The sequence below is a fragment of the Geotrypetes seraphini genome, chromosome 1 (genome assembly GCF_902459505.1).
Source record: "Geotrypetes seraphini chromosome 1, aGeoSer1.1, whole genome shotgun sequence".
In the NCBI taxonomy this organism is placed as follows: domain Eukaryota; kingdom Metazoa; phylum Chordata; class Amphibia; order Gymnophiona; family Dermophiidae; genus Geotrypetes; species Geotrypetes seraphini.
The window spans coordinates 348,657,869-348,672,434 of NC_047084.1; the positions used below are offsets into that span (position 1 = coordinate 348,657,869).

The 14,566-nt window shown below is 42.0% G+C and overlaps 1 protein-coding gene across 6 annotated transcripts in view; it reads left to right on the plus strand.

The window, feature by feature from the left end:
• The window catches only part of ANXA3 (annexin A3), a 100,177-nt gene extending 86,293 nt beyond the window's left edge, over positions 1 to 13,884 (plus strand). For all 6 annotated transcript variants that reach the window (XM_033963490.1, XM_033963480.1, XM_033963518.1 and 3 more), the window contains exons 10-13: positions 3,139 to 3,234; positions 8,396 to 8,454; positions 8,720 to 8,842; positions 13,544 to 13,884. In XM_033963490.1, the coding sequence (XP_033819381.1) occupies positions 3,139 to 3,234; positions 8,396 to 8,454; positions 8,720 to 8,842; positions 13,544 to 13,603 (338 nt within the window). In that variant the 3' untranslated portion in view covers positions 13,604 to 13,884. The remainder of the gene's footprint in view (positions 1 to 3,138; positions 3,235 to 8,395; positions 8,455 to 8,719; positions 8,843 to 13,543) is intronic.
• Positions 13,885 to 14,566: the final 682 nt, after the last annotated feature.

Below are 14,566 nucleotides of genomic sequence, written 5' to 3' on the forward strand. Positions count from 1 at the left end.
AGGATGAACCATTTTAGAGCTCCTTTTACAAAGCTGCGGTAGCAATGCTGCCACGGTAAATACCTGCAGCCCATTCAATTCCTATGAGCTTCGGTGCTTTGATCACAGCAGCATCGCTACTGTGGCTTTGTAAAAGGAGCCTTTTGGTCCGGATTCTCTAATCGACACCGTTGTTGACGGCCACCTTAAAACTGGCCACCGATTGCGTGTCAATCACACAACGATGATGGCTAGAGAATCACGCCACTGGAAATGTAGGCCAGGGTTTTCCAATCCTACAATTCCAGCACCTCCCTTTGAGGTGATTCACACTTCTGTAGGTGCTTTATGGTATTAAGACACACTTCCAGTGGTATTAGATCTTTTCTGAGCAGAAACTGGTGGTCACATCTGATGGCGTTATTATGTTAGGGACCCAGCCTTGAAAAAGCGTTTTTGACGCGAAACATGTCGGAAAAAGAAGTCCCTTCGCTGACCACATATTCAAGATAATATAATAATAATAATAAATACTTTGCATATTTTATATATTGCTATATTTAAAAATGACAAAAAAATCAAGATAAAAATTAAACGATTGATAAAAACTGATCCAGGGAAGATTCTGCACATCAAGCTTAACGTGGTGATAAAGTTTGAACGTGGAGTGGTGCATCTGAGGATCATTATAGTATTCTGGTTATGTGGATTCGTAAGTTTGAATCTATCATTGTCATAGATTATTTAATACGTCACATATTTTCATTGTGGATACCACAGAAGTCAAACTGGCTATAAGGAACAAAATCAAAGTGGCTTTTAGTCTTGTCTTCAGCTGGATTCTACTCTGCAAATGATAATGATGGAGGATGAATTATGAGGATAACCTGTGTTTTGATTAGGGGTAAGAAGAATGAGAGGGCAGAAGAGTTGCCAGTGAGAGCATAGTTCAGGACAGATGTGTCAATGAAGAGACTCAACCTGGGGGAAGAATGGAAGAGAATCAAGGAAACGCCCTCTTCTTTCTTCTGAGAGAAACTGAATTTCCTACGCAAGCCATCTGAGATAAGGAGGAAAGGATCTATTAAATGGGGGGAAAGGGCACATTGATAGTATTCATCACTAATAATACAGGGGTAATTTTTAAAACTCTTCATTAGGATAAAATCTGTGAATATTTTTAACTCATGAAATATGCGATTTCTTGGTTCTTAAAAATGGGTTGATTGAGAATTATTTTCAAAGTCAATAATTATTTACTTACATCGCTGTTTCATCCCTGTACTGATTACAGTTTTTTGCATTGAGTCCTTCCTCTACTGTACGACATCCAGATAATGTCCTTTATTCTTACTACTTATACTATACAGTACTATGTTTTTCAATTCATTTCATTTGATCATTATTTAATATTTTCTTCTTTTTGGTAATGTATTGCATGTATTGTGGTGCTATTTTCCATATTGGACTTTGTGCAATCATAATCACTGGTATGCACCATAAGTTTTGTTCATTATGTTCTGGTTTTGTAAAACTTTAATAAAACTTTTTTTTTTTTAAATTCTTTATAAAGATTCACTCTGAAACTTGCGTTGGTATAATACACCCATACAGATTAACAGCTGGATCTGGACAAGTCCCGATGTCACCCTAGAACCCAGCACCTTGACTCCCCCCATACTCCCCAAACATTCCCCCAAAAACACACTGACTACAGTTGTTGGTAATTAGCTGCAGCTCAATTTATTAATCATAACCATTAACATAATATAATTTCAATTATAACATTAATTAACATAAACTCACAGAGCTCCTCCCGAGCTACCCATAAAATTCAGTGCCCTCGACCCTGCCACCACAGCAAGGGTCAGAGGGGTGGCATGTCCCTCATGCCCCATTATCCGGGTCACCTGACCCACCAGGCACGGCACCCCGCCGGCCCACCGCTCATCACCTGATGAGCCCCAATGACCCCAGTAGCTCGGGAGATCCGCCCCCGAGCTACTCCCAACTACCAGAAAAAACATGGGGTGGGTGGGAGGGAAAACCAGCTCAGGAGGATCCACAACGGTTGAGTCCTCCACTGTCTCCCCCTTTTATAAACTCGCCATTCCCCCCCCGCCGCGTGCTCCTACCTCCGCCAATTGATTTAAAACTCGCCTGCCCTAATCCACCAATCCCGCCGCACCTACACTCACCGCCCCCCGACCGCCCCAGCTGATGGGCGACACGCAGGCCTGCCAGCCCCGTGTTATCATACGCCCATCGACACCGGGGTCTCGGGCTACTCTTAACAGCGGGATCTGGACAAGTCCCGATGTCACCCTAGAACCCAGCACCTTGACTCCCCCCATACTCCCCAAACATTCCCCCAAAAACACACTGACTACAGTTGTTGGTAATTAGCCGCAGCTCAATTTATTAATCATAACCATTAACATAATATAATTTCAATTTTTACTTGTATAAAGGAAAGCAGTGTTCAGATAGCCAATTGAAGGGGTAAAGCACTTTTCTTTAGCACTCTCCAGACCGGTATAGGATCTTACAAGCAGGTGGAGACTGAGACAAAACTTTGGAACTGTACGTATCATGTGATTCCCCTCCCTAATGACCTCAGTCTGCCAAATAGCCAATCAGAAGTAAGAACTAAATACAGAAAAAACAAACAAGATTCTGAACAGGAGTATCAACAAATAAAAACAGAAATGCTGTTGGAAAATACAAAGGAACAAATGCAAATAGCAAAGGTCCCCACAGCTAACCAGCCAAGCCACAGCCACTGTTCTTAATCTCCCCAGCCCTAGAAAAATACTAGAAACCAATTGAAAAATGAAAATATGCATGCAAGAACACGACAATAGAAAGGGTGTTGTCTGGAGAAGCTAAAAGAAAATAAATTAGCAGGTAAGAACCTAATTTCTCCTTAAATCTTGTAAATGGCTTTGAAAATTGTTTTTCCCATGCTTTGCATAGGATCTGTCAAGCATAGTCAGACAGCAATCTGTGCAAATGTTATATCACACAACAACTTATTTTCAGACCTAAGTGGTAGTTCTCATTGCCTGTTAGAGTACTGGCACTTTTTAATTCCTGTTTATTGTCCCTGGTGCCACTTGAAAAATGTATCAAATAATTTGTACAACTGTTTTTTTAAAGCTTTTGAGATATACAAGAGCCTCAGCAAAAAGAGAATTGAAGACAGCATAGCTGGTGAAATGTCAGGACATCTGAAGGAGTTATTGTTGGCTATAGGTAAGATACTGTAGATTAGGAATCAAGCATGCTGCCTGTCCTAGAGCATTACAGAGCCTTTCATCAGTTTTCCTTTCAAGTTTCTCCATGACGACTGCTGATGTCCAAGATGCTTTTGGATAACAACTGTCCTTTTAAGGACTAAAACAAATTTTATAGCTTTTACCCTCACCTATTGTTTTTCCCTTAAGTATGCTTTTTCCTCAAAGATTGTAGTTCTGCCCTTCTTTCCTAACTGTGTGTAGTTAGTATATATGTTTTGGTACGTGTCTACTAACCTAACCTGGTTCTGTTTAGTATTTTAACTCTAACTTGTAGTGCTGCCCGATTCAGGAAAACAATTTTTGATTCGATTCAGCCTATTGAATTGGTTTTTCGATTCGATTTGATTTTCCTGCCCAATTGGGTGTTTGTTTGGTTGTTTTTTTTCAAACATCCTGGTGGGTTTATTTTACAGCCTCTTCACCCACTTTGCCTTCTCCTAACCACACTGGCGCTGTGGTGTAAACAAAATAAACAAACAAAAAAGACTTTTCCTCTCTCTGTTAAATCCTAGCTCACGTTTGCGGTCTAACACCAGCTCTGGCAGGATACACATTTTAAATCTGACATATTGTAATCACAAAACAGAAAATAAAATTAGTTTTTCTACCTTTTGTTGTCTGGTCATTATTCAAATTTTGTTGGTCTTAGGCTCTGGTTGTCTTCTGATAACTTTCTCCCTGCTAACCATCCATCTTCCATCTCTGTCCTCCCATTCCTTTTCTTTTCCCTCCCCAGGAGGTCTGGCATCTTTCCTTTTTTTCATCTCCCTCCACAGATCCACCCTTTCTTAACTACCCTTTCATCCAGCATCTCTCCTTCCTTCCCCACCACCCAAAGGTCCATCATCTCTCCCTTTCTTTTCCCAACTACCCTCATATCCAGTATCTCTATCCCCCCCTCCACACCATCCCTTGTGTCCAACTTCTCTCCCTTTCTGTTCCTTCCCTTCCTAAATCACATTGTCCGTCATCTCTCTCCCTCTCCTCTATTTTCAGACCCAATTCTTCCTCCCCAAAGTCTGGCATATGCACATCTCTTTGAATCCCCCCTTCCCTCCCTCCGTGTACTTCTATACCAGGGCCCCCATCCCCTGAAGGTCTGTCCCCCTTGAAGACCTGTCCCCCCTTTGAAGGCCTGCCTCCCCCCCTTGATGGCCTATCCCACCCCTGGAGGCCTGCCTGTCCCCCCTGAAGGCCTGCCTGTCCCCCCTAAAGGCCTGTGTCCCCCCTTGAAGATCTGCCCCCCCCTTTGAAGGCCTGCCTATCTGTCCCCCCTAAAGGCCTGCCTGCCTGTCCCACCCCGAAGGACTGCTCATCCCCCCCCCCCCGGAAGGCCTGCATGTTCCCCCTGACCTCCCACTGAGGTCCGGCATCACCTCTGGCCTCCCCGCACTGTTTACCTTCCAGGAACAGCCTGCAAACAAGATCGCAGTACTAGCAATCTTAGTACCACTTTGGAGCTGTTTCCTCCGTCACGGTCCCACTCCTCCTCTGATGTCAGAGGAGGGGGCGGGACCGCAATGGAGGAAACAGCTCTGAAGCGGTACTAAGATCGCTAGCACTGCGATCTTGTTTGCAGGCTGTTCCTGGAAGGTAAACAATGCGGGGAAGCCAGGGGGGGAAGCGGAAGGCCAGGGGGGTGGAAGCCGGACGCTGGGAGGAGTGGGGGAAGCCGACAGCAGCACTTCCCGACTGACCCTGCCCCCTCGCCCTCTAGGGGGTGAGGGAGGAGGGTCAGGTGAATCGGGAAGTCGATTATTTTTTTTTTTGTTTTGAACCAATTCGAATCGATTCACCTGAAGTGAATCAGTGAACTAATTCGAATCGTGAATCGGGCAGCACTACTAACTTGTTTTATAAGATACTTTTTATTTCTGTATACCACCTAGAAATTTGATTAAGCGGTATAAAAATTTTTTAATAAACGTGAAACTTGATGTCAGAGGGCATAGAAGATGGGGTGCTATTGCACTCCTTCTGACACTCAGGATAAGTAACTCTTTATCTGAAGATGGAGGCTACATAGAAGATATAGCATTTGCTAGTGTCTCTGCATTCATGACATGTTCTGATGAAGACTAATATAGGTTAGAGACCAACCGAAATTGCTTTTTTCAGTTTCGGTCAAACCCGAACTCAAATTTGCTGGTGTGAATGTGAACCAGTGAGGGCCACTGGAGATTGTCAGAGCTTACAGTCTGCATCTCTCTGCTAAACCCACAGTAAACAAGCCAGAATATAATAAATAATTTTAAAACATATTTTTTTTTCTCCAAGCAAAGTAGCCTCCACACCACAGATAATGAAAACAAACTTAAAACCATGGTACTTTAATTTTGTGTTCTAACTTTGAGTGACAGCTCTATGTGATAGACTCCTTAGGAATTGGAATTAGCCTCTCCATGGAGTTATCATCCTAAATTTATGGACTCAGGGCTCCTTTTACAAGAACTACTGCCTGATCAAGAGGAGGTGGTAGCAGCTAGCGTGCACGGCATTTTAGCACGCGCTATTCCGCATGTTAAGGCCCTAACGCACCTTTGTAAAAGGAGCCCTTAAATTCTTATTACATTTTTTTAAAAATCAAAACTATTTTTTTGGAGCACTCTACTTACCATATAAACTATAGTGTAAGATCATGACATATATAGCAGTTATCCTATATAGCCTTTATCCTATATATCCTAAGGTAACCAGACTGAAACCCTTTAAATCCCTATGGACATATATAGCATGTATGTATGTAGTAGAACTTTATATGTAGTAGAAGAGCTACTTTCCTCCCCCCCTCCCCTTGCTGACTTCATTTTGGGGCTTTGTTTAGTGTGGCATTAAAATAAAGTATCTTCTGAAGTCAGTATTCAGCTGTGAGGTGAATGTATGATTTCAAATGTCTAATGCAGAGATTTTCAAGTTATACCTGTATTTAATATCGCTGTCCAATTAGGTGGTGCTGCTGAGTACTGTATAATCATATAATTTGAAATATGTAAATGAGACTTTTCAAGTTATACCCAGCTATTTGTCTATCCCAATTGGCCGTTTAACTTATGGTTAGTGGCTGAATATCACCGCTTTGATGTCTAAGCTATACATTAAGGCCCTATTTTACTAAGCAGCATTAGCGAGGGCCATGCGGCAACCGTACCAAAGTCCATAGGGATTTAAAGGGTTTCAGTTGAGTTACCACGCTAATCATCTTAGGATCCTAAGTGGCACTATCTGAGAATATCCCCCTCCACACACACACACACCTTTTCCAGCAGATCATTTTGGCTGTATAACGATTTGAATTCCAAATTTACTGATGGCAACTCAAGTACGGTTGAATAATGACCTTTCTGCTTCAAGTAACATTTTAGACATCCAAGAAAGATTCTGTAGTGCACACACCCAGGAAGATGTACTGATAAGTTGTGGGTCATAACAAAGTTATTAGCATGTAATATTGCTCACTTTTTCATCTCTGCCAGGTACTTATGATTTGAACTATCTACTACTGTAAACAGGATACTGGATTACCGGTAGATAGACTCTTGGTCTGACTCATATGTAAAGTTTCAAAATTCATCCTTCCATGTTTTAGCAGTCCAGATCACAATCCTCTACATAGTTTTTAATTACTCACTATTAAGCACAGTCAATGCTCACAGGATTCTTGCTGACAACATCATGAGAGCAGGAGCTTCAGATGTTGGCCTCGTGACCTTCTCAATATGCATAATTTTGTAATTCTTTGAGGCCAGTTCCCTGAGTCCCAGGAAGCGGTGTCACGTTACCCACATGTTGTATATATGATGTCATTTGTGGTAACATGATTTTTTAAAAATTATATTGTTCTGTTTGCTTCCCCCCCCCCCAAAAAAAAAACTTCCTTGCTATTCCACCTTTTGACAAAATCACCAAAGCAGTTTGCAATAGTAGTAGTAGCAGCAATGTAACACCTGTCAAAGGACTGAAGAAATTGTCTACTTGTCAATATTCAAAATGATTTAACCAGCTGGAAATGGCCACTGACTGGTTAAATAGCTTTTTCAGGGCTATCCACTAATTTTTAGTGGCACTTAACTGGTTATTACCCCTGAAAATTTGCAGTTAGTGCCTAAGTAAAAATAGGCTATTTTGGTTTGCTCCAGGGGGCGAAGTCAGCACTTGCTGGATTATTGCCGATATTCAGCACTGGACCAGCCAGATTACCACATAATTGGGTCGACATAAAACAAAGTCCTATCTTTATGCAGTAACCTATATCCGGTTAAGTACTGAATATCGAGTTAACCAGCTATGTGTTAGCTGACTCCACAAAAAAAAAATGGGCATTCAGTGGCGGAAGCCTGGTATTGAATATCTAGGAATAATGCTGAAAGAAGTCAGTAAAACACTCGACACTGCCGGTTGCCTATTTTTACCCCTTAGGGGCTATCATCCAGAAGTACCATGCACAACCACTTTCTGGCAAAGTGGACTGGTGCATATGGGCAGTTGCCCTGCAATATGAGTCTGCAGTACATCAGTTTTGGCATGTTCTGTAAACAGGACAGCTGGCTGTTCACATACTTAAAAGTGTGGGGGGAGGGGGGTTATATATCTACTTCTGCATATACCGTATATATGTAGTCCCAAAAGCAATATCCCTGACTGTATATTCTTGGATATCCTGCAATAGCCTGAAAATTTGATATGGATTCAACACCAAACATAAGTTACTGATGTGGGGAAGGAGAAAGACACAAACAGTAGTGCTCTCTTAACTCTGCTTTACCTTCTTTCATAAACAGGCAAATACTGGCTTCATTAGTAAAGCTTTGTCATGAAAAGAGGGTGTGTGGTATTAATAGACATGTCCTGGCTGGCTCCATTATTCAGTAGGTCGATCTGGTCTTGGTATCACCCCGTTATTTACTTGTAGTTCAACAGTATTTCTCATAGATGAATCAATTGGGAAACCAGAAGTACAAGTTTGTAAGTGCAGTGGAGTAAAACCAGGGCTGGGTCACTCTCTCCTGAAACAATGAAACCAGTTGGAAAACTGAGCTTTGTTGCAGTGTATAACTCAAGAATCCACGTGTAATTTTTTTATTACTTCAATATCTAACTTGAACTTTATTTCTCTTCAGTGAAGTGTATGAATAACACCCCTGCTTTTCTTGCGGAAAGACTGCACAAATCAATGAAGGTGGGTTCGTAGAACTGCAAGGAATCTTTGTTCCATGTTCATATTGAGGTAGTGTTCATTCTTAAGAGCAGTTGGTCTATCTCTATAGCCTTGGCTACTCTTTGGTTTGAACCTTTCTGATATGACAGAAGCATCCAACCCTATGAAAATAATGAAACAGAAAAAAGGGAACACACACTTTGATGTCATGTGCACAATGCTCAAATTCCGATAAGAATACAGCCATCTCATTTATGCCATTATTGTTTTTTAAATTGTTTTACAGGGTCCTGGTACAGATGAGTTTACCCTCACGAGGATAATGGTCTCTAGGTCAGAAATAGATCTTCTGGATATTCGAACTCAGTATAAGAAGCTCACTGGAAGTTCCTTACATTCTTCCATCAAAGTATGAACTTTTAAGCCAAGCATTATCATCTTATCACACCCCCATTTTCCTGTGGTGCATAGCTCACAGCCGCCTAAGGATGATTTACTTCTGATATTGTTTCATGTTTCTTTGTACCACATGATTCTTTGACCAGCTTGTGTAAAAGCACTATGAATGCTCACAGAGGTTTCCCTTCCAACACTGAATAACCAAAAATATAAGAGCCTGTCACGCTTCCCTATAAATAATTCTGAAAGCAAACCACTTCCTGGCATACATTGTATTATGGCGATAGTTGTTGTTGCTCTAGGCACAAACATTGACTCATGAGATTAATTAGTGAATATCTTATATCCTCCCAAGACTCTTGATGGTACTGCCATTATTTTGTTTGTTTGTTTTAACCTGAGTGGGAGGGAGAGAGGATTTTGTTTTGTTTTGTTTTTTGAGATCTGATGTTTCTCCTGGAGACTCCATACTTTTAGTGAAGTCTTAAATGTTATAGGTGTCGGGAGCCTCCAACAAAAACCAGCATACAGGGCAGAAATACTAAGGATTCAAAGAGTGTGAAATCCTTCTTCTACAGAAGGGAACATTTAAAAAACAGGTGAAAATGTGTTATCACCTTATCTTCCCTTTTCATAAAAGGTCATTTTTATTTTTAAGCTGCACTGCCTAAAAATGAAATTCTCTTTTTAAACTGATTCATAACTGCCAAAATATATCGGCTAAGATTCACAGTTCTAAATACAATTGGATGACATTCTTATACTGGAATGTCCAATTTTCTGGCAACATAATTCAGCAAAGAATGAAAAAATATTGGTCATTCTGGAGCAGGCTCCTTCCCAGGCAATATTGCTTTAAGCCATGCTGAAGCTTAGCAGTCAGTATTTTCCACAACTTAACCTATTAGCATTCTACATTTGGAATACTGGAGGATGTCACTGTGAAATGTAAGAAAGGAAGAAATTAATTACCATAGATAGCTGCAGGTGTATAATCACTAGTTAGTGAATGTGATGGCCTAGCTATATCACCAATTCAGAGTCCCAGTGCTGTAACAAAGGAGGGGGGAGCAGAGGGGTGGTCTGCCCCAGGTGCAAGCACTAAAAGGGTGCAGCCAGCACATCGGCACCTCCCGCCCTTCTCTGCTGCAGCTGCTGCTTTCCCAAAGTAGCAACGGCGATAGTAAACACTGGATGGAAGGGGAGAGGAGAGTGAGAGGGGAAGAAAGAGGGAAGGAGACAGAGGTGCCAGACCATGGGGAGAAGGAAAGGAAGAAGATGGATGCCAGACAAATAGGGGGAGGGAGAGATGGAAGGGGGAGGCAGACAGGTTCTGGAAGGGGCATAGAAAGAGGGCAGATGCCATATGAAAAGGACAGGGAGAGGGCAGACAGTGGATTGAAGGAAGACAGTGATAAGATGAGGAAAGCAGAAACCAGAGACAAAAAGGTATATATATATTTTTTTAATTGTCAGTTTCTTTCTTTCATTTATTTGTTTTTTTGCTTTAGTATAAAGTAAAATTGTAACTGTGTTGATAAATGTTTATAAATTGAAAATGGAAATAAGGTGATCCTTTTATTGGACTAATTTTAATACATTTTTAACTACTGTAACTTTCAGACGCCAAAACTTTCCTCAGGTCAGGTCAGGATACCATAACAGTTATATACTTTACTGAACTGAGGAAGGAGGTTTTGGCCTCTGGAAACTAATTGAAAATGTATTAGTCCAATAAAATGGTATTATCTTATTTTACATTTTTTTGTTATATTGTTATTTGTTCATTTGTAAATTGATGATTGTTATTTCTCAGTTTTTTTCAAATGAATATCTTCTATTTTGCACAATATTAGGGGACATGTATCACTGTTTCTATGGTGTTGCATTGTATGCAGTCTGGCTTCTTGGTGTTTCAGTTTAACTTTTGTCTACATATTTCTATTTTTAGTTTGTGATTACTGATTCCATACTAGGTGAAGGTGTTTCTGGGTTCTGTATGTTATAAAAGACATGGTTTTCTGTTAGCATTGACTATGCAGGATCAGTCTATACTAATATGGCTTGTTTAGTTTTACAATGGGTACACTTCCCCCTCCGTATTCGCAGGGGTTAGAATATTGAATATTCGCGAATAACTTATGGGCTGGCTCTGACCCACCCCCGTCTCTCTCCCGCCTCCTTCCCAGCATTCCAGACCTTACCTGGTGGTCTAGCGGGCTTTAGGGGCAGGAGCGATCTTCCTACGCTCCTGCCCCATGCAGATCACTCATAGCAAATGGCTGCTGTGAGTCCCCATAGTCTCTCGAGACTACGACGGGAACTCCTCGCAGCCAGAGTAGGAAGATCACTCTTGCCCCGAAAGTCTGTTAGACCACCAGGTAAGGTCTGAGATGCCGTGAGGGAGGCGAGAGGGAGGCGGGGTAGGTCCGGAATGCAGCTTTATTTAAAATAAAAATAAAAAAAATCGCAAATTACCGAATCCATTGATACTGAAACCGCGGATTCGGAGGACTCACTGTATATTGATGTTTAGTGCTTCACGTCAGTCTTCACGAGAGAGGACACAACCAACATTCCAGAACCCGAGGAGATCGTAAAAGGAGATCAGGATGAAAATCTGGTCCAACTGGAGGTGAGCAAAGTGGATGTCCTTAGACAGATAGACAGGCTAAAGAGCGACAAATCGCCAGGTCCAGACGGCATTCACCCAAGGGTACTCAAGGAACTAAGGAACGAAATAGCTGAGCCACTTCGACAAATATGCAACCTATCCTTAAAAATTGGAGAGATTCTGGAAGACTGGAAAATAGCAAATGTCACGCCGATCTTCAAGAAAGGCTCAAGGGGAGACCCAGGAAACTACAGGCCGGTGAGCTTGACCTCGGTCCCGGGAAAGATGATGGAAGCGCTGATTAAAGACTGCATCTGGGAACACATCGAAAACACTGGGCAACTAAAGCCGAGCCAGCATGGTTTCTGGAAGGGTAGGTCATGCCTCACTAACTTATTATACTTCTTTGAGGGGGTAAGCAGCCAGGTGGATAAAGGGGAATCTATAGACATCATTTACCTTGACTTCAAAAAAGCCTTCGACAAGGTACCACATGAAAGACTGCTAAGGAAGCTATGGAACCACGGGGTGTAAGGGGAGGTCCACCGATGGATCAAAAACTGGCTGGCGGACAGGAAACAGAGGGATGGAATAAAAGGCCATTACTCAGACTGGCAATGGGTCACGAGCGGAGTTCCGCAGGGGTCGGTGCTGGGACCGCTCCTGTTCAATATATTTATCAACGACCTGGAGGCAGGAACAAAATGTGAGGTTATTAAATTTGCGGATGACACTAAACTATACAGCAGGGTCAAAACCATGGAGGACTGCGAAGACCTCCAAAAAGATCTGACAACGCTGGAAGAGTGGGCTGAAAAGTGGCAAATGAGCTTCAACATAGGAAAATGCAAGGTCATGCAAGTAGGGAAAAAGAACCCGATGTTCACTTACAAAATGGGGGGATCACCGCTAGGGGTGAGTAACCTTGAAAGAGACCTGGGAGTGATGGTAGACACATCATTGAAAGCGTCAGCACAGTGCGCCACAGCCTCAAGGAAGGCGAACAGAATGTTGGGCATCATTAAGAAGGGTATCACAACCAGGACGATGGAAATAATCCTGCCACTGTATCGTGCAATGGTGAGCCCGCACCTGGAGTACTGTGTCCAGTACTGGTCGCCGTACCTCAAGAAGGACATGGCGGTACTTGAGAGAGTCCAGAGAAGAGCAACTAAGCTAATAAAAGGTATGGAAGACCTCTCATATACTGACAGACTGAAGAAGTTGGGGGTTTTCTCCCTGGAAAAGCGGAGACTTAGAGGAGACATGATAGAAACCTTCAAGATCATGAAGGGCATAGAAAGAGTGGACATGGACAGATTTTTCAAATTACGGGGAACCACAATCACAAGGGGGCACTCGGAGAAAATGAAAGGGGAAAGGTTTAGAACAAACGCCAGGAAGTTCTTTTTCACTCAGAGGGTGGTGGACACATGGAACGCGCTACCGGAGGATGTGATAAGCAGAAGCACACTACAGGGCTTCAAAGAGGGTCTGGACAGGTACCTGGAGGACAAAGGGATTGAGGGGTACAGATAAGAGTAGAGGTAGGTAATAGGGATAGAATTAGAGGATCAGAGGCAGTTATAAAATTAGTCATGGACACTGTTCAGGCAATTTGGCCTGATGGGCCGCCGCGGGAGCGGACCGCTGGGCAGGATGGACCTCTGGTCTGACTCAGCGGAGGCAACTTCTTATGTTCTTAAGTGTGTAAGATACTGCCTTTACCTGGGTATACTCTTGTTGTGCAAGTTGTGGATTATTACTAAAAATCATGTTTTTCAAATAGAGGAGGGAGGTGTTAAAAATGATCGGCCCCGGGTATTTACCAGGTACACCACTGCAGACACCTATTATAAGTTCATTTTCTCTGTCCTGCCTCCATTTTTCTCTGTTTCTATAAGGGAGAGGAGGGGATGGTATATGGCATGGTTAGACAGACTAGATAGACCATATGGTCTTTATCTGCCTTGTATTTTTCTCTGTTTTTGATGTTTCTATTACTTTCAATGTATGAGCAAAGTTCTAAGGTTTACTGCATAAAGTGAAGTAATGCTGTGTATTTTGTTCCTTCTTTCCCCCCCCCTCAATGTGTAGTCTGATACATCTGGAGACTATGAAGCCACCCTGCTTAAGATCTGTGGAGGAGAAGACTGAAAAGGAGTTACAAAAAAGAATAATGACAACGCTTCATGACCAAGATAGTCAAGTCTTAACTTTTGCATATTTTCCTCAAAAGCCCTCTCCTATCAAACGGTGATAGCAGTTTTTAGCGCGGGGAGCCGTGCTGAATGTCTCGCGCTGCTCCCGACGCTCATAGGAACTCAGCGCAGCTCCCCACACTAAAAACTGCTATCACCGTTTGATAGAAGAGAGCCAATGTCTTTTTATATTATTCTGCAAAATAAATGCTTATTTTTCAGCATTTCTAAAGACTATAGCCATTTGTCTGCTCATGCTTGAAATTTTATGATGATCACAGCCTGTGGCAGTATACTTTAATGTGTAACCTTTTTCCTCTGCTTTTACATTCCACTGTGTAATACTGACATCTACAGTTATTTATGGATAGCATGGTCTATCACAGCTCTTTATCCCTTGGCCAACCCGTATTGAATGGGCAAGGGAAAAAAGTGGTAAAGGACAAAAAACTTTGGGTGGCAAGCAGAAGCAGAATTTGAGCTTTTATAGAACACCCTAAATAAGGGGCACTTTCTTAGCAATATTTCTGCCAAACTGAAAAAAATCAAGTTTATACTCCACTAATAAGTTTGATAACGGGTGCCATTTCCCATTTTTCAGAATGGCTGTTAATACTAATATAACCTCCAAATAGTACTCCTACTGAGCTATGTCTTCAGTACTAAATTTTTCAGGCTTTGATTAATAAAGATTAACTCTCTCTGTCACCACTTTTTTTTCACTTTAGGAATATGATTTTTTCCACAGATAGCTGAAATAGCATCCACTTTCCTAATTATATATTTGCCACCGTATACATTTTCAAACAAAGTTAGAAGCAAAGTCTTTATCTCACAGTTGACTCCTAGTGTACATACAGTAGGGGACATTCCTTTTGACTTGCCCCTAACAGCAAGCCCTCTCTGAAGTTGGGTCTCT